The 21,560-nt window shown below is 42.9% G+C and overlaps 1 protein-coding gene across 2 annotated transcripts in view; it reads right to left on the bottom strand.

Moving 5' to 3' along the window:
- CFAP20 (cilia and flagella associated protein 20) overlaps positions 1-21,560 on the bottom strand; it is a 455,963-nt gene that overhangs the window by 413,801 nt on the left and 20,602 nt on the right. For both annotated transcript variants that reach the window (XM_078669003.1, XM_078669002.1), the window contains exon 2: positions 8,647-8,726. In XM_078669003.1, the coding sequence (XP_078525129.1) occupies positions 8,647-8,726 (80 nt within the window). The remainder of the gene's footprint in view (positions 1-8,646; positions 8,727-21,560) is intronic.

Here is a 21,560-nt window from a genome sequence, read left to right on the forward strand (position 1 = left end):
GAGCTGAAGACCCAGATGATCGAAAAGCTGAATGCAACTTTCGACTGCCCTTGTAGTTGCTTGAGAAGATGGAGCTTTTATCAACCAATAGTCCAGGTAGGGAAAAACCTGTAGAGACTATTTTCTGAGAAACACCGCAACTGGGGCCAATACCTTAGTGAATATCCGCAGAGCGGATCTGAGTCCAAAAGGCAGGACCTTGAATTGAAAGTGGCTCTTGGCTACTGTGAAGAGTAAAAATCTCTTGTGAGCTGGGTGGATAGGAACGTGGAAGTATGCGTCCTCGAGATCCAGAGTCGCCATGTAATCGCCTGGATTCTGGAGAAGCAAGATATCTTGTAGAGATACCATCCGAAACAAGAGTTTTATGAGATAGGTGTTGAGCTCCCTCAGGTCTAGGATTCGGCGCCATTTTTCCTGGAATAGAACCCTTCTCCTCATTGGGATAGAGGTACTGGCTCTATCGCTCCTTTGATGACCAGTTGATGAGCTTCGAGACGTAGAAGATGTAGGTGTTTTGATTCAGTGGCGCGAGGGGCTCTGGAAGGTGGGAGGTGTTGAAACTCTAATGTGTGGCCAAACCGGATGATATTGATGACCCACGAATCAGATGTTATGATCATCCAGCTGTGGAGACATTGTGATATAAGGCTCTCCATGCGGTGGGAGCAAAGTACCTCCAAAAGAGACTGGCCTTTTACCATCCGGCCCGCTCTTTGAGGTCTGAATCCTTACTCTTGGCGGTTGTGCCACGAGTGAAGAGAGCGCGCCTGGGTGGCCGTTCTTTCGGCCTTCTGGCCCCACAGATGTGGAACTCGCTTTCGCTTAGGGGGGCTTCGAGTCTTCTTGACTTCAGGAGAGGTCTTAAAACTTGGTTGTTCACCCAGTAGGTATTTTTAGTAGCCCTTGTTTTTATGCGTCTGTTCTGTACTCTCTTTTTACTGTGTTATGTTATTGCGAAGCAGCCCCCTTTACCTAAAGCGCCGGGACACTCTTTTTGAGTAACCGTTGCGCTATATAAAAGAATAAATAACATAACATAACATCCTGCCCCCCACTGATGTTACAGGGGGTGAAGGAACAGTAGGCAGAGCCGGGAAGCAGCAATTGGCTTTTAGAGGTATCTCTCCCCTGACGCCCCTGTCGACCTCTTGAAGGCTGGCGAGAGAAAGGCGCAGTCTGGCCTTGGTGTTGAGAGTGCTGAGGTTTGTACGACTGCGAAGATTGTGAATAGGAGGAGTAGCGCTGTTGGTATCCTCCTCTGTAAGTAGAAAAACCTTTTCCGCTTGCCCCCGGGAAAGGCACTTTGCGGTATTGCAATGTCACCAAGGACCTTGCCGTTTCTGTGTCCTTTTTGATGTCTTGTAGAGCGTGGTCTATATGCTTTCCAAACAGCATCACTCCATCAAATGGCAAATCCAATATCTTATTCTGTACATCAGGGCGAAACCAGGTAGCCCAAAGCCAGCCTTGCCGTTTTAGAACAGCCGTACCTGCCAAGGCGTGAAAAGCAGTTGTGGCAATGTCCATTGCACAATCTATCATTTCTGAAGAAGATCGCTCTCCCTCCTCTAGGATCTTCTTCGCGTCGGCTTTGGAAGCGTCTGGCAGTTGATCTATAAATGAAGACAAATCGCACCACATTTGGAGATTATATCATCCGAAAATTGCAAGTGCATTGGCAGCTCTAACCAGGAGGCTGGATATAGAAGAAAACCTCTTGTTCACATTGTCCAGGCGCCTACCCTCCTTATCCGGTGGTGTGGTAAGGGGCATCGATGGATTCTTCGACTTTCTTTGAGCCGTCTGAGAGATACCAGAGTCCAGCTTCGGTTGACCAACCAGGCAAGCGGGACTATCATCAGGAGCCTTATATTTTCTTTCCAGTCGCTGAAGAACAGGGATGACGGTAGCAGGAGACTGCATCACCTTTATTCCTTCACTCCATATATGCTCCACAATCGGGATAGAACGGATGGATTTTCTGTAAGGCTCCTTAAAAACATAAAGGAAGCAGTCCGATTGTACCACCGGAATAGGAAGGCCAAACCTCTTGGAAGCTCTCTCCATAAGATTAGGGAAACCTCCAATGTCTGCTGGAGGAGAATCTATAGGATTCGGTGATGGAGAAGCAGGATCCGGAATTATATATTCTTCCCATTCCCTATCCGGATTCGGGACATGTTGCACATTTCGGTCATCATCTGATGAATCATCATCATCATCCTGCACAGTGATGATATTCTGCCGATCCTCTATTGGTTCCGGCTCCGGAGGTAGAGCCACTGTAGCCGCAGAAGAAGCCGGAGGTGGTGGTGGTGGTGGCAGCTGCATTGATTGTTGATCAGAGGATTGAGATGGAAATCTCCTCTTATAATCCATTAACATGATCTGTAAGTCACTTATAAGTGAGGACGGCATGGCCACCATACCCTGATGTGACTGCTCTTGAGGTCTATCTCATGGAGCGAATTGCTGTTGTTCTAAGTAATAATCTTCCGAATCTGAGTCCTGGTATTTCACCTGAAGTTGGGATGGACAGTACGCATCCCCTTAAGGACCCTCTTCATCCTCTGAATATTCCTCATCTAAAAGCAATGCTGGAGGTATTGGTGTCACTCTACGCGGAAATGTCGTTTCCGGTGTGATTTGGCGTCTTTCTATAGAAATTTGGACTTTTTGCATCGTCGACGAGGTTGTCAACGAGGTCATCGTCGAACTAATCTTTGTCGGGAAAGGATCATCTATGACGACGGGCTGATCGTCGACGAGCTCGACGTCAGCACCATCGTAGCTGTTATTATCGACATCGTCGACGTCGACACCATCGTCGGCATCATCATCGTTGAGGTTGTCAACCTCGTCGACGACACTGTGACAGGTACCTGAAGCATCGACAATGTCGTCGTCGAAGTTGTCGTTGGCGAAGCTCTCAACGATGGGCCCATCGACGGAGCTGAAATCGACGCCTGGTGAATTTTAGATGCCGTTGTCGACGTACCTGATATTGTTGTTGTCGACGGACGGATTTACTTCTCAGATTTTCCCTCCTGAGGTACAGATGTTGGTTTCTTGAACAGTTTTGCCTTTTCAGATGGTGGAGAGGCAACATAAGGTCCATGGCTCACCTTCTGAGTAGAAAGTACCTCAGGAACAAGTCCCTCCCTGTCCTTTACACTTCGGTGAGGAGATGTTTTGGGACTGGGCCTGTTGACCTACCAGAGGTCTTTTGAGAGGCATTAGCAGGAGGTTCAGTTGAAGCTGAAGGGGAAGACCTACCCCTCTTTTTAGACCTCCTTGAAGATGTAGCTGAGGAGGAATTTTCACTGTCACTAGAAATTACTTCTTTACGTGACTTCATCTTCTGTAACCAGGTCAAAAGACGTCCTTCCTTGTCTCTCAGAGTCTTGGTAGAGAAGGTCCTGCAGATCTTACAATCAGTGGACTTGTGATCAGGGTATAAGCAATAAATGGAGTCCTTATGCTTGTCCTCAATATAAAGTCTAGAACAAATAGCACAGGCCTTAAATAAAGCTTTCTTTTCCTTATCTAACATCCTGAATAAAGTTGAAATCCAAAGGTTGTAGAGAAATCTGAGCAGAGCTCAGTGGAGACTCCTTTAGCACAACGTGCGGTAGAAAATCTGAGGCTCTGAGGCTCTCTCAGGAAGGTTCTATGGGGTGAGGCTAATCTGATTGGTTGTTGCATGTTTTGGTCTCTTTTGCAAAAAGAGGTGGATATGCTACAAAATGAGATGAGGCCTAGGCCTTTCTTTCTCTTTTGTACCTACTGCTATGTTATTTTTTATTTACCGAGGCTCCCATTCCGACGACGGGGAATGATACAAGCTATGGGAATCTATGAAAGTTCCAATACTGGAGTAACTAAGTGTTAAACTGGAACATCTGGTGAAAACGTGAACCGTAGGTGACACAAGGTGTCATAAATCTGGTTACACAGGGGGGGCATTTAGAATCAGCAGATCCTAGACATCTGCCAAAATATTGGTGGATGTCCTGTCTATCCTATTACATACCTGGCTCTACACATTCTAAATAGGACAAATGTCAATTTTTGGAGGACGCTTGCATCAGTTAAAGTTTAAATAAACCCCTCAGATTAAGGTGTCCACCCTGGACTGTATCACATGTATGGAATTGCTTTTTTACATAGTTATCAAAGAGATTAATGCTACCTTGTCGATTTGCTTGCTGAATTAAACAAGGAACCCAAGGAGGTAGAAGCACAAACTTTCTAGGAAATTTAGTCAGTTTTCTTGGATTCTCTATAGGCAGCAAACTTGGGAAAATATTACATCTTTCCCTGTCATTAGCAGCATGGCATGGCCTATGAATTAATCTGCCACCGGATGACTTTACAAGTAGCACAGATCACCTACCAGTTCTCTAGACTTTTTTTTGCTGATGCAGCTATAGGAGGAGCAAATGCTGGCTTCTTCTCAAGGGAATCAGTCAGTCAGTCAGTCAGTCAAATTCACTTTATTCGGTTAATTAAAACCATAAAAGTATACTACAAAAATACATTACAGATACATTTATAAAAAATATTAAATAAACATAATCATCACGATTTATCAAAAATGACAATTAAAATATTAATATACAGAATAAAAAGGGGACATTTTTTTACAAGTCCTGACACCAGATGCACATTATTAGCAGCACTTCCTTTCTTCTTAATCCTGACAGCCGCGGTTAAAAAACTAGCTATATTAAAAATTTCCCATATATTATTCAGCATTGCAAATAAATAAAAGTCGGTTTTGCATGAGTAAAACCTTTGCCTTTTAAAATCGGTATTATAAAACGATTAAGGATATGCAAAAAATATTCACAAAATAAAACAAAATGCAGAGAATCCTGAGTAGAGAAATTGTCACAGGTACATACATCTAAGTCCTCCAGCTTTTTCCATCCCTTTGGCTCGGCAAAAAGCAAATGTAGTTGGTTTAACCTAAATCGAACCAATAGGAAGCGATGGTGCTGGTTAGACACAATGGTTAGGTATGGCTCAATCGTTAATGATGTACATATCAGCTGATGAGCCCGAACAGATGGTTTGCTTAACTCATTCTGCTCTCTATCACTTTGAGAAACCTGAACGTACATATTTTTAACCCACAATTTGTCTGCTTTTAACAATTTCTCCGGGGAACCAAAGAGCTCAGGTCTGCCTAAATAAGCTGCAGTCCTGACATAATTTAACCATGGGATGCTACTTGCCAAGTCAAGAGTTAAACAATCACGAATGATGACACGGTTCATCTCCAGCTTCGGATTTGTCCAAATACTTATCCATTTGAGAAGAGGAGCCATTCCAATGATGTCTGTTATATAACCTATGCCCATTTCTTGATGAATAATATAGGTGGATGTCGATGACGGTACGGCTAGCAAACTTCTTAGAAATTTCTTTTCCACTATTTGCACGTTCCCGGCATTTCTGTAGCCCCAAAGTTCTGAACCATAGCTTGCAATGGCCAGACATTTAGCCCTGTAGATATTTAACATAGCTTGTATGGGTTTAGAGCCCAATCTGCGAGCAAAATCTAAAATAGCAACAGTAGATTTTGCCATTAAATTTCTTTTGTCATGCATTTGTGGGATCCAGGAGCCCCTTTCGTCAAATAACACTCCCAAATATGAGAATGACGTTACCCGTGTGAGATTGTTTCCCTCACAATAGTGACTTTTACATTTCTTTGGCTCGGCCCCCATGATCATAATGTGTGACTTAGAGAAATTTACATCCAAGTTCAAGGAATCAAAAAACCTCTGCAATTGCAAAAAAGGTGTTCTCTTAAATGTTTCTAAAATGTGTCCATCACACTAGGTTTCACGTTCACCTCTTAAATGAACTACAAATCCTTGTTGAAGCACTCTTCAGAAGAACAACATGAGGGGAATGGATGGAATGGATAAGGAGAACCTAACCTTAGCAGCTGTTATTCAGCTGAGCTCCAGATACAGTTCCATTGACAGGTTTGAGGCTCCCTTCACAGGCCATGTGAGGCCTCTGTCCAAGTGCCACGATCTCAATGAAAATGTATAAACTAGATTATGCCCTATGTTTCAAAGAAATAAGCAAGGGACTAGAAAACCATTTAGAGACTAATATTTGAAGTGCTCGAAATGGAGTATAACGTATTGCAGGAGTCCTATGCAATGTGGCACCCATCCATTTTAAAGTCACATGGTGTACCTGGACTATGGATCTGATAGACATTGCAGGAGGGCATGGTGGAAATACTATGACTGGTTTGTACAATAGCACAAGAGCAAGAAGAGATATGTGGCACATCTGGATCAAGTTGAGTACATACATGGCGGGGACTGTGCAAAAAGGAAGCTGTGGGAGGCAGCAAATATCCAGGCTTGGTGTCCTCCAGTAAACACAGATGGGACCTGTGCTGTGTAATGGATCTGGAGCCTTGTGAAATCTAATCTGAATACTTTTATTAGTAAGAGGAGGACTCATTGGATTCGGCTGGGACTGCTTCCTCTCCTCTTCTATGCTCACTTCATTTGACGGCCAGTTCGAAAAATAATTATTTTTTTAATGTGTTGCTTCACCCACAAACTTCTGAGAGGGTCCTAGCTGTCTACCTTCTACACTGACACATTTTTGTCCGGTCAGACCATTATGATCCAGTGACAAGGCTTTGCTTACTGTTCCCTGGGTCAGAAAGTCTCAAACTGGGGGCAGGTCTTTTTCCTACCTTGCCACCTCCTTGTGGATTGATCTGCCATTGCATGTTCGCATGTGCACTGACCATGCCAATTTTAGGAAATTATTGGAAACAGCACTGTTCTAATTTGTAACTTTACAAGTCCGTTATCCGCAACCTGTTTGCACCAAGATACCCCTCTCAGGGTGATTTGTGTGCATTATAAATTTAATTAACATAACATAACAATTGCCCTGGGATCAAATAAGCTAAGCAGGCAGTAAGAGCAGCAGCTCCCACTCTAAATGGAGCAATAAAGGCATTCAATTGTATTCCTTCTTGGGTCTATGAACACTAAACTCCCCAATTATCAGGAACATTAGATTGACCTGAATCAAAGTTCGCCCCTTCTGTTGTTTACCAACAAGTTCCCACACCTTCGTCCTTGATTGCATTTGAATGTCAGCCTCTTTAAACAAAGCAGTTGTCAATTTGTTCTCAGGTGCTACTTGAATCCCTCTAGAAGCAATATCTGTAGTAAGTGAGGCTCATGGCCTCATATACGCCAAATGGAGCTACAATGCTCTCAGGAAAAGTTTGGTAATGTTGCCTAAGCCTATCCACCAGCCCACCAACACTTAGCCAGGCAGAACTGCCAAACTCTTGGAGGCCAGAATCCCAGGTTTGTTCTATTTCTCAGCCATTGGTTTGAAACCATCAAAGCAGATAGAATCAAAGGAATAAAACTACCATTCAGAGAAGGTGCCCCTTAAATTAGTGGCAATACTAGAACCATAGACTCAACAACCTCAATTCTCATTTCCGCTTTTAAAGAAATCTCCTTACACATATCCTAAATGTCTCCAAAACTCGCTCAGGTGCAACATTAGGAGCCTGAATGAAAGTACTGACTGTCTTATTCTTTTGACAAAAATGGCAATGTTTGGAAGATCTGTTGTGAATTTAAGATTGTATGCTTCTTCATGCACCACTCGAGAAATTGACTCTTTGGGGCTGTAGTGAACAAACGTGTTCATCACCGAAGGAAGTCCCTATGACACATGGGCAACACCTGGATACTATGGTCTGAGCCATTATCCTTTTTATAACTGTGGCATACTTGGCCTTAGAGGTAATTTTGAGGCAGACCCTCGAATACTAAATATGATCATGGGTGATCCGACCATTGCCTATCTGCCACAGTACTTTCACCACAAACACTTTTTTTTCATTTTAGGGAAAAGCACCAAACTGCATAGAAAATTCTAATATATGAACAACTTACACAACTGTGGAACCTTGAATACAGCTGCACTAGAGTTATGAATACTGTGGTGTGGAAAGTGCATCAGAGGTTCCTGAGTCCTGTGGTTCATTTTGAACTGAAGGTGGCCGTGTCACATCCAGTTGGTGACACCCTCAGGCATAGGCATCAATTCCTGACACAGTGAGAGCAATAAAAAGTGTTCTAGGGTTCTAGCCAGATGGTTGTCTACTTCAGAGATGATTATTAGTATATAGAGACAATGGTTTCCATTAGAATACCATAATGTTTCTAGATTCTATTAGCTCACTTTACCAACACTATACCTATTATGCTTCTTGCTATTGTTATTTTGCTTTATTCACAAGGAATGTAACCCCTGAAACCAGCTGAATTTACTGACCATCTTTCTGTCCCTCTACACCATGTAAAATAATCACTCACTCTCTGACCTTCATTGTGACCTCAATATTTGTTATGAGACCCCATATCAGTACTCCACGCGATCCTCTCCGCAAACCCGCTAAAATATTTACTTTGCAAAGGACTTTCTGCTGGAAGATAAAACAACCTTGTGCATTACATTGCTTAATGCTGATCAATTGAGTCCACACTTTAATTCAGTACTGAATTTTATGTTTGCTCTAATTCATCAAGGTACATCACTGCACACTGGTTTAAAACCTACAATTACCTCACATTGGTCCCTTCAATCTCAAGCACAAGTGACTGAATGTTGTTGTCAGTGATTCGTTTTATATGACCGTTTCGTACCTGTGAAGTGGAGAAAAGAGACAGTTACAGGGATGTAGATATGGCATGTAAATTACAGGTATGGTATAAGAATACTGGAACCAAAATATTGCCTGACAGGAATACAGTGTTCAAAATATAGCTTACAAAAATAGTGCTAGAGTTAATAACTGCACATAAAATCTACACCCAATGGGGCAATATGTTTGTAAACAATATTTAGCACAATGTTTCTGTGAGATGCTATTTTTGCTAAGAATATTCTTACATAGAGCCTTATGAGGTGTGATATCCACATTACACAGTAAGTTCATATTTGCTATTCTTACCTTTACATCTATTAACCTAGACTGACCATGCAATGTAGCTGTTAGAGCGATGCAATGGGTGCAATATTTTGGTCATGACATTTATCCGTTTATCTAGAGATCGGGTAACCCCAAGTAGTAGAAGTCCCCCTTGAATGGGAATGAATTGAGAAAATATCACCCTGTGCATACAGTTACATGCAATAGTCCATCACAACATCGAAAGTAAGGGAAACTGGTTTAGGAAAATGTCAATGTTGCCTGCAGTGACAAAACTCAAGACAAGTAATGCTACAAATGGGTACCATGTGGTTGGGGTCTTCAAATAGCAACTCGTTCTGATTCTATTAACATCACAAAAGGTGGGTAGTAGCGTTCTCTAAATAGAGAAATGTCTTCACATTCGTTGACCTCACTGTATTAAGTGGTACAAAATAAACGTGGATTTCACGTATTACGTAATCAAGGTTAGAAGATGGGTGCTCAATTAGCCCTAACAACACCCACTACCCCACGGTGTTAGTTGCACACAAAGTGTGCATATGACAAAGACACAAAAAAAGGGCTCGGACAGCACACCTATAGTCACTATTTAGTCAGCAAATGTAACTCACATCAATAGGTATAGACTTATAGACTGTAAGCATCTCGGAAACCAGACTGACGATAAGCCAGTTGACATTCTGTGGCGATTAAGTTATTTAATTGGTTGGTGACTGTTCTTTCCATAACTTTAAACAATTATTGAAGTTTTGATACTGGTCGATAGCTAGCTGGATGTGTATGGGTAAACAACCTATACAACGAAACTTTTACAACGCACTACCATTACAACGCGGTCATTACAACGCAAACCATTACAACGCATTGCGCTGGGGGGCGCTCTAGGATAGGGAATAGGTTAATTTACTATCCAATAACCTTCCTTAGTGTCCAAGGGGACTGGAGTTGGAATAGTAAATTAAACTATTCACTATCTAACACCAAAAAGCACTATGCGTTGTAATGGATTGCGATGTAAAAACCGCGTTGTAAAGGTAGGCGTTGTAATAGCCTGCGTTGTAACATCATACATCCATGTGTATGATCAAACTGGACTTTCTGAGGGTGTTACTCAAAGAGGTTAGGTAAGAGTTGCTTAATTCGGACGTACTTTGACTGCGGGAGCGACCTCCGTTGAGTAACACTACATGGCTCATTTCTGACAGCAGTTAAAAATTTTGCCTACATGGTGGCTGTATATGAATGCTACTCCACATTTGTGACCAGCTTCCACGCCTATTGTGTCAGATTTCAGGACAGTGGACATCTATTATTGCCTTGAAAAAGTATTTTTGAAACACGAAACACGTGTCGGCAAGGCGTGTGCTGGAAAGTTTTAATTAAATGAGTTTGGAATAAAGATTATCAAGACTGCTACAGGCCTTGGATCCTTATATTTTGACTACTGTTACTGTTATTGTTGATATTCCTATTGGTGTTGAATGGGTGAAGTCTATACCCATTGATGTGATTTACATTTGCTGACTAAACAGTGACTATAGGTGTGCTGTCCGAGCCCTTTTTTGTGTCCTCGTTCTGATTCTAGTCTTGAATGGGTTCCCTTGCTTTCTGTAGAGGTACGCCATCTTTGTTCAGGTGTCCTCCATTTAAGAAGTAGCTATAGCTGTGTTGCTTATCAGTTATTGAGATGCATTAGGCAGAACGTAGCACATCTTCTTTGACCCTGTTTTTGCGTTATTATTCTATTCGACTAATTCATAAGCAGCAGACTTGGTGAGGGTATCCTTCCTTTGACTCTGAAGAACTTACAGTGTGTGCCAAGCGCAAAGCTTAGCAAGAGTAACTAGCATTTCTGGTGACCAACCTTGTTTCGGCTGATGAGCTTCTGCAGGTCTTTGGTTTCATGCAGTTAGGGTGAACAAAGGTAACCAGAGTCTCTCATTCTCTCTTTTTCTGTCTCACACTTCATGTCATGATCCATGTTGGTGTGTGGCCTTGTGCTCATCTCTAAAACACGTCCCCAGGTGCACACAGCCCCACAGAAAAAAGTAACACCTACAGTCCCTATATGATGTCCTCTGCCTCCTAGCAGCACATTCCAGTCCTGTACGGAAGGAGGGGAAATATCTGTCCATTTCCAGGTTCCAGACACAGCACCCTTTTGGAATGAACGTTTACATAGCTAACAGGGTAGGGGTTTGTACTGTAGACACAGGCAGAGATGTGCACTATCTATGCACACATATGACATTAATATACAGAAACATACACCCACAGGATATCCATACCAACACACACAAACTCATCCACATTCATAAAAGCTCACACACCATCATATCTACATGCACCTACACTCCCAGTACAGCAGACATGGTGCTACAACAACAAACAGACACAGAAGTATACAGGATGGCAAATGCTGGAGGGTTCATTGGGAAATGAAACTCTGTGGCATCAAATCTGATTTGGCTATTCGGGGATCACCTACATCGAGAAATTAATGCAATCTTAACAAAAATCCTACCAAATTACGCATTTCCTTGCCTGATGAGCACTGGGAGGGCTTTATACTTCATGAATAAGAGACATACCTACGTATGGTTCTGGTAGTGGCAGCAAAGAAATAGAGGTCAATTGAAGCTCTCACAAAGAGGCACGGAAAGGAGTCAGTGGTATAACTTAGGGAAATAGAGAGACTTAGACATTTGATTCACTCAAATTCACTTTGAAGTTTTTTGTATTCCCTACCTCTGAAGAAAGATCAACAATATATATACAATCAAAGGAACTGCATGAAAATAAAAATAAAACATTATACAAATTCAATGCAATGTAAAAATGTCTTTGTAAAAAGGTAATAATCTGATAGTGTAACACGGTCATAATGTACAACAGAGCTTCCATAGATTTGTTATTTAGTGAAATATTTACATGATCATGAATGTTTGGGGGCTTTACATTTAAGTAATGACATTCACAACATTTCACAATACATAAAGAGAGCAAGGGTTAGTGGAGGAGTGTGAATGACAAAAGGGTAGTTCTCTGTTTCCGTTGGTGTGGTAAAGGGTCAAGGAAGGTGAAGTAGAATATCACATTAGATGATCAAATGAGATTGAGTTGAGTAGGCTAGAGAAGGTTCTGAACTCTGGGCTACCCCAAGAATATTTTGAAAAGCTGGGTCTTTACATGTTTCCGGAATGTGATGTAAGAAGTTATTTTTCAGAAATCAGGTTTCAGCGAATTCTATGCTGAGGTACCGGCCCCTAAGAAGAATTGTTGCTTGACTAAAGTAGTTTTGAAATTGGAGATTTCTAGGAGGAGAGTACAACAACACCTCAGACTTCTTGAGCTGCCAGAAATTGTCATGAGGCGATGTGGTATTTACTCATATATGGCTGTGTGCACTACACAACATAACTTGAATTGGATTCTGGCTGGGATCAGGAGCTAATATAGGTCTTCAGAACAGATGTGATGTTATCAAATTGTTTACCTGAGTATTCTACTCTAGCCACTGAGTAAAGGCTTTGAGGTGGCAATGTATGACTGGAGTACTCCCATCACAATGGCATTTCCAAATTTCTGCCTAGATATGACTAGTGAGTGAATTGCTGTTTTGAGATGTTTAAATGGAATGAGGTGGTGTATTCTCTTTAGAGATTGCAGGTATTGGCGGTTTTTGCCACATTGTAGATGTGGAGGTGAGTGTGAGTCAAATCCACAGTGATGCCTAAGGATTTCGCTGAAGGGGTAATGGATGGGGAGAAACCATCTAGATTTAGTGAATCCAACAGAGAAGAGTTGTTTTGTTCTTTACAAGAAATTTGACAGCAAGAGGGAACTCTGCTTTTGAGGGTTAAGGAGCAGAATGTTGTCCAATATCCATAAGTGGAAGAGGGATAGGCCTCCTATTATAGTTGATCTTTTCAGATCCAGTTGAGCATCATTGGCTTATTGATGCAGAAATGAATCAGAGTTTTCCAGGATTAGACTTAGAAAAGCCATGTCGAGACTGAATTGTATAGGAACAAAGATTGATGCTTGGGTGAAACCATATACTGTTCTTGCAAAGTCCAATATGTGTCCTCTGATTTTTACCAACTGGTGTCTATTTGATAGATAGATGATATCCTATTTAAACATTTTCCTTGAATTTGTATGCAATGTCCTAAAGTTGTGAATAGCCAGTTGTGGTTGACAGCAGCAGTTAGGTCTGGCATCATGAAGATACAAGCAGCGCCTGTGTGGAGGACGTGAACATCTTCAAGAATTTTCAAAGTTGCTGTTTATATACTGTAAGTGTCTCGGAAACCAGACTGACGATAAGCCAGTTGACATTCTGTGGCGATTAAGTTATTTAATTGGTTGGTGACTGTTCTTTCCATAACTTTAAACAATTATTGAAGTTTTGATACTGGCCGATAGCTACCTGGATGTGTATGATCAAACTGGACTTTCTGAGAGTGTGACCTGACTGGTTTTCAGTGAGTCTGGGAATACACCTTGAGCTAAGAAGGCATTCATCAGGTTGTACCAATCTTGAAAGATCTGAATTCCTCTTTAATCTTTTTTACTGGGATGGCTATAAGAGCAGTAATAAGTGGGCTTAACTTTTTTCACGTTTTTAGCAAGGTCATTTTGAGATATGAGCTCAAAGGCGTCCCATGTGTTTGAGTATTTTGGGGTTGTAGGTATATACCTTGTGCAGTTCTTGTTGAGCGTGATTCAATTAATGTGTTACATTGTTGTTATACAGTATTTATCCACCTATTTTTCAGAGGTGTGCAGCTAGAAACCATGAGCTCCAAATACTGGATTCCCTCATTAAAAAGGGATACAGGCACTGATACAGACACAAGTCAAGCCGTTTCTATGCAACAGAAATGAGTGGCAACCACCTAGCTCTTCATAAACAAAGAAACCTCCCTATTTTTTAATTGTGTAACATGCCAGATAGTAGATTTCAGGTCACGGCACATAATTGAAATGCCTATGTTCAATTTTACTGATGATACATATCAACTGCTGTACAATGGTACAGAAAGTCTTCTAATAGAGTTTTATACTGTTGACCACTTTTTATTTACAAGCACCTTAGGATCTAATTTTAATTGGGGTATGTAGGAAGGTGGAGTATTATTATTTGATGCTGTTTAGGTATCAGTATGCAATACCCTTAGAATACCCCCAAAATAGGTCTTCTGGACTCACACTAATAAATCCCTAGCTCATTCCTGGTAGAGTGGCACAGAGCAGTCAGGCTTTACTAGAGGAACATGAGTATGATACGTAATTGATTCTAAAAGAAATCCAACACCAATTTATAACAATAAAGCAGATTTTTATATCATTTTAGACATCAAAACAAAGACAATCGGATGAGTATAACTGGAGTTATGGATTTTAAAAGGAAAAATAAATTTGCGCAATTCACTACTGCAAAGCTTTAACATTGTGATCAATTTGGAAAACGCAATAGTGACTATCGGTCACTTGCAGGTCCAGTTGCGTGGAACCCACTGGAGGCTAAGGTGATGCTGGTCCCAGGACCTGGCCACAACAGTCAGTTGAATTTTACCTTGCTAATAGGGCAGGGGGGGGGGGGGGAATTGTCCTGGCTGTCCCTTTTGCTGGAGCGGGTGCCGCAGGGGAGCTGGTTTTACAGCTCAGACGGTGCTGGTGAGGATGGATGCAAAAAGTCAACAATGGGGTCACTGAGGTAGCGAGTTACAGATGCTGTGGAATTCCCTTGTGGCACAGCTCCAAACAAAGGTAGTGGTAGCTGGACAGGTCTCCAACAAGCTTTGGCAGCGGCAAGCTCAGCTTGGAGTTATTTTGACGTCCTAGAGTCTGGGGAGAAACGGTAGCCACCTGAAACTTGCTGGTGGTTAGGATTTTGTTTTCCACAATGCACTGGACCATTTACTTTTGGCCGACTCCTCAGCGGGCCCGATGACCAGTGATTCTTTGGTTCCAGGAGCATGCTTTACCTGTGGACTGCAGGGGACTAGTGACACTAATCCAAGGGAGCTCTGGAGTTGCCTTTGGGTTTCAAAGTCTGGGGGAACTAGTCTTTGGTCCGGGATGAATCGGAGTTGTGCAGCTGCAGGGTGGTTGCCACAGATGCAGGGTATCACACATGTTTTTTGTAGGTCCTGAAGTTGCCGACTCTGGTCTTTTCTTTGTCCTTGGTTGCAAGTGGAATCATATCTGAGGTTCTGGTGCCAGGGGTGCCCCTTAAATTCTGGTTTTATGGGTATTAGGGGTGTAGGTGAAAACAGTCACTGGGGTACTAGCTCCAGAATCAAATCCACCCATGAGGTGACCACATCCGAGGGTGTGTGCCACCTTTGCTACCCAGAACCCTCTATTCTGCCACTTTTAAAAATAGCAGAAAACCCCTGTGGCTGTAGAGACCCAGTAGCCCACCCTAGTGACGTGACTAGCCTTTAGGGGGTGTACATCTCCTGACTACCTAATGTTCCTACGTGCCCAGGAGCAAATGTGCCTGGGGGCAGGGGGATGATTATTTCCTCCATTGGGAGGGCACCTGGATGCGTATCAGAGCCGGTGTACGCTTTGAAGCACCCTGCCTTGATGTGCCACTTCACTAGCAATCCTGTCAGGAAGGGAGGTGTCACCTTCTTCCTAGTCAGGCCTCTGTTTCTGACTCTTGGGAGTGTTTGCACCTCCTGTCAGGGGGTAAGATTCCTGTCTTGGCAGAAACAGCTGTAGGCTGTCAGCCAGGGCACAGGAAAGGCTGGGGCAATCATGCCGGCAACCTCTAAGGTAGCCACCTGGTTGCATGCCACATCACATTCAAGATAGGAACAGTGTCAGGTTTGACGAGACAAACGTTTTTGATACCAAACAGGACTATTTTCAGTGGGACCATAATGGAGCTGGCAAGGTGGAGTATTATGTAGTGATGCTGGTTAGGCTTGGCTCTGTAATAGTCTCCCAATGCCCCAAAGATAGTCCTTGGATTCACAATAATAAATCCTTAGAGCAGTCTTGGTAGTGTGGCAAAGAGCAGTCTGGCTTTACTAGAAAAATATGTGTTAAGCATTTCAGAGTGCCAACATGGACGATAAGTAATGACACAACTGGAAAGAAATCCAACACCAATCTATAAAATAAAGCAGTTTTTCAATAAATTTAGACACCAAAATGAAGACTATCAGATAAGTATAACCCGAGTTATGGGTTTTAGAATGAAAAATAAATCAGTGCAATTCAGTACTGCAGAACTTCAATGGTAAAACGCAGTAGTGACAATCGGTCACTTGCAGGTTGAATTGCATGGAACCCTCTGGAGGTTAAGATGATGCGGGTCCCAAGACCAAGCCACAACAGTCAGTTAAATTTTACCTAGCCCGTGAAGCCCGAGTTCAGAGTTGTCCTGGCTGACCTTGGTGCTGAAGCGGGAGCTGGTTTAACCGCTGGTGACTAAAGAGGTGTAAACAGTTGACAACAGGGCCACTACTGTGTTTGGCTGAAGGTGCTGTGGAGTACCCTTGGGTTGCAGCTTCGAGTAAAGGTAGTGGTAACAGGACTGGCCACCAACAAGCCTTGGCAGTGGTACAGTCAGCAAGAAATTATTCAGCAAGAAATTATTTTGATGTCTGGAGGTCCGGGGGAAACGGAAGCCACCTGAAACCTGCTGGAGGTCAGGAATACGTTTCCCACAATAACTGGACCATCTACTTTTGGGCGATCCCTCGGATGGCCTGATTGCCAGAGATTCTTTGGTTCCGGTACGTTGTTTTTACCTGTGGACTGCAGGGGACTAGTGCAACTAGTCCAAGGGAGTCTAGAGTTGCCTTTGGCTCTCAAAGGGGTTCTGTGTCTGAGGAAGCCAATCTTTGGTCTGGAAAGAGTTGCAGTTGTGCAGTATCAGGATGGTTGCCACAGGTGCAGAGTATCACACATTTGCTTTGTGCAGATCCTGTTATTGCAGACTCGGGTCTCTCTTGTGTACTATGTTGCAATTTGAATCAGAACTGAGGTCCTGGTGCCAGGAGGGCCACTTCAATTCTAGATTTAGGGGCATTATGGGTGTGGGTGCCAGTGGCCCATGGGCTTCTAGCCCCAGTGGCTAATCTGCCCCTGAGGTGACCACATCCAGGGGTGTGTGTCACCTTTTCTACCCAGAATCCACTATTTTGCCACTTTTAAAAATGGCAGAAACCTTTCTTAGCTGTACAGACCAAGTAGCACACCCTAGGGGTGTGGCTAGCCTTCTGTGGGTGTACACCTCCTGACTACAATATTTTTCCACCTGACAGCATGCAAATGTGCCAGGGGGCAGGGGGTTGACTGTTTCCTCAGTTGGGATGCAGCCTGGTTGTATACCAGAGGCGGTACAAGCTTTGAAGCTCACCGCCTTGATGTGCCACTTTACTAGCCACCCTGTCAGTGAGGGATGTGCCACCTCCTTCCCATCCAGACCATTATTTACAATCCCTAGGAGAGTTCACTGCTCTTGGCAGGGAGTCAGGTTCCTGTGTTGGCAGCAGCAGCTGTATGCTGACAGCCAGGGCATGGGAAGGCTGGGGCAGCCTGGTGGGCAACCTCCAAGGTAGCCACCTGGGTGCATCCCACATAGACTCTGACACAAGAATCATCTCAGAGGTGATGAGGCAAGATGTTTGACACCAAACAGACATATTTCGGCAGTACCATAATGGAGCTGGCAACCTCAGGGTTGCCCGGGTGCCAGTCCATGTTATCCTATAGACAGCTGACTACTTATAGTAGCCCTTCATGGAAAGAGGCTACCATACGGACATATAGGCTTGCACTTATATATTCATGCCTTAAATATAATGCACCCTGCCTCCTGGGCTCAGAAGGCCTACCTTAGGGGTGATTGGCATATATTAAAAATACTGCTTTGACCTTGCCACACATGGTGAGGGCAAAGTCGAGTGCAAGCAGTTTGCACTGCCCCTGCAGTCTGCAATGGCAGGGTTACTGTCATCTGTTTACTTGGGTCGCTCAGGGTGGCACAAACAGTGATTCAGGTCCTGGAGACCCCTTTAACTCCCATGCCCCTGGTACCACTGGTACCATTTACTAGGGACTTATAAGGGGGTTAAAGTCCTTGCAATTGGGGTTACCAATTCACATACATATTTTTTTAGGGAGAGATCACTGGTACTGGGGCCTGGGCAGCAGGTTCCACTGCACTTTCAGTCATAACCATAAGCACTGGGGCAAAACGAGGGAGGTGGCCACACAAAAAGGGCACTTTGCTACAGGAAAAAAGTGATAAAATAGTTAAACAAACATTTCCAAGTTGTGAAGTGTAACAACTTCATGCGGCATATGAGACTCCTATTGGTACCTGCACACATCCTCTTTAATATGTACCTGAAACTACTGGAGCATTTCCCAGCCACCCCTGAACACTCGTATGGTAGTGATACGCATATTTATCTAAAAATAAATCACAGATAAATACTACATATCTAAGATTCAAAACTGGATGTCCACCTCGACAGCTCAAGCTGAACCAGTTTAAGAATGAGTTTTTCTTTCTTTTAAATAATGCAGATCTTAATGGTTTCTCAACAATAACACTTAGTACAAGTGCAGCCATAATCATTTAAATGATTCCAAACATTTTGTGAGCCTAATAGGAGGTCGACAATTACTAAACAGTGCCCTTAAATGATATCCCTCTGTGTCCCTTGGGATCTAAAAGCAATACCTACCTCTTATACCCCATAGCATTTGTGAGATAAAGAATTCAGGCCGCTGCCTACTTCAAAATTCTTGAAAATCCGAATTATTTATCATGCACTGTTCAGTTTTATATGAAATGATATGTTGGGGAAAATATGAATGAGGTTGCCTCCAATTTGTAGTGTGTTCATACTTCTTCCTGCTTCCAGTACTCAAACCGTCACCTCTTCTGTTCGAGTGTCACTACGTCAGAGGGGCTTCCACTAATTGTCACTTTCGGTGCATTGTATGTCTTCAATCTGAACCATCATTTCACTCCTCCAGCAACAAGCACAAGTAGGATGTCTAGTTATCCTGTCCTCTACTTAATCAGACAAGCGGCCTGCTCTGCCTTTACAACTTACTCACTGTGGTGTGATTTTGACCCTCGCCTCCTCCCCACCGACCTGGAAGGGATTGTTTTCCTCAATATGTCACTCAATATGTCCTCTATGCAAGACAGGATACCTAATTGTATTGGGTATAATGCCTTACTAATTATCCACACTAACTGCCTCCTACAACATACATATATAGAAGTTAACGAAATATGTTGTATGCAAATTGTCATAACAATATGATAGTGCTAAAACGGCATATTCATGTACATAAAGCTAATAACCTAGATTGCCTTCTGCCATAATCAAAAGTGTGTGATTCACTAAAGACCTGTAACACCGCTCTACGAAAAGTAGTTGGTAGGCCATCCTGCCAGCAATAGATTACTAAGCAACAGAGGCTAGTAATGGATTACTAAGTGCTTGCACCCAGTAATGAGCTTTTTAGCACCTATGCTTCCAATGGGTAGTAACTATTGGTTATCTCACTTTACAGAAAAACCCATATTAAACACACATATAGCAAATATTGCTGAAGGTGCATATCACAAACTAAATCTATTAAAATGAATCAAGGGTTTTATACCAGATGAAGATCTGAAACAAGGTACTACAAGCATCAGTCATACCATGAATTGAATATGGAACAGGCTTACTCATAAGCCTGCCTGGCATTAAAGGCGCCATTCAACTATAATCCTTAACGTTGCTGCAAGATTGATTTCAGAAATATGAAAATATGGATACATTGCACTAACCATCAATGAATTTAAATGGCTCACTTTTTGTCAGGAAACTAATTTTAAAGGTTGGTCCTGTGTGGGCTACACTCTTCGATCAAGCAGTAATGGAAATTAAATGTAGACACATGGTTTCTGAAAGGCGAAATATGCCTATTGGGGGATATTGGTCAAAGGGTCAGACACAAGAGAAGACTGTCTAAAGCAGAAAGTCACCAGTCTAGTGTCCATGATCATGTGGATAGAGCAGGAAAAATAAAGAGACCCTTTGTACGAAGTCTTGTGTGACTTCCTTCTCGAGGTATTAAAATAAAAATGAGAAACATTGATAACAAAATCAAAATTGTGCATGTGTTTTTACTTCACTCAAGTAACCTTTGGGCTCTCAGTAAATACCTTTGCCCTCTCTTTCTCAAAGACTGGCAGAGTCCTCAAAAAGATCCTTGTGTCAACTTCTCCCCTCCTTTCCCTTCTTCTAGTGTGCTTTATACTTACCACCTCAATGGTCTGTCCTCAGACCGTGTAAGAGACTCCTTGCTTTCCCTGGTAAGTCCTGGGGAAAACAACCAGCCTTTGTTGCCGTACACTTGTAGCATCTCTTCTCAAACGGATTCCTCTACTGCCTCTGTAAGATCATACCCATCCGCACTGGTCTCTCTAGGTGCTCAGGCCCCATTTTCTAGAATTGTGTCACTCCTACATCTGCTGTCCCACTGCTTTCCTAATTAGCTCCTTCCTGCAGCTCCCAGTTAGTGTTTGGCTCTGCTTTATCTCCTCTTAACAGTGTTCTCCTCTGCACACACCAAAGATTTTCTTTCCTCCATCTTCTTCTCCACATTGGTTTCCTTTCCTGTTACCTCCTGTTGACTCTTCTGCTTTGTTCTCCAGTCCAAGAGTTCCTCTTCACTTTCTATTCATGTCTTTTTCCTTTCGAAGACATTTGTGCCCCCGGCTGGTGCAAGACTACCACAGCAGCAGCCAGATAAGAGGTTAGTTTTGCACACACTGTGAAAGTGATGCATCAACAGAGGAAGTTGTCCAGATTGGTCACACATCAAGTTCAATGTGTCCAAGACAGAAATGAGAGGCAGGCAGAAGCCATACAGAGACTTAGTGGTGATTTCAGGCTGCAGTTAGTCCATGTACAGCGCACCTCAGATAGAGTGATGGAATCATAACACTAGGTGACACCCCAGAAATTGGTGGCATTGTCAGCACCATATGGGCCCGTTCCACAATAAAACATGCAGATAGTCCCCCTCAGTTTCTACACCACCCTAATCCGTCGTTCTGAGATTACTTCTGCAGAGGAGTCTTCTATTTTCTCAGGAAATGCTCCAAACCTCAAGTTGATCTCATTAATCTCCCGGCTGCATTTTCCACCCTATTGTCTAAGAGGTGGGCAAATTGGGACAGAGATTGAACCATGTTATACATGAAGCTACCTCTGATTTCAGTTAATCAACTGTTTTCTCTGTCTCCAGAGAGCTTTCACTGCCCTCACATAGGTCTACCTGCAGGAGGTTCACCTCTAAGGAGATAGCGTTAAGTTTTTCCTCCAGTGTTTCTCTGGATTTCTCAATGGTGGGCAGGATCTGTGTCACAGTAGGTTTTGACTGTGTTAAATGCGGTCAATTGTCATTTTGGTCTGCTGTGGTTGTGCCACCCCATTGGTATATTGATACATTTTAGTCTGTGGTGATGGTCTGGGGTGTTTGTCCTTCTCAATACAGA

Source organism: Lissotriton helveticus, chromosome 12 (assembly GCF_964261635.1).
Source record: "Lissotriton helveticus chromosome 12, aLisHel1.1, whole genome shotgun sequence".
In the NCBI taxonomy this organism is placed as follows: Eukaryota; Metazoa; Chordata; class Amphibia; order Caudata; family Salamandridae; genus Lissotriton; species Lissotriton helveticus.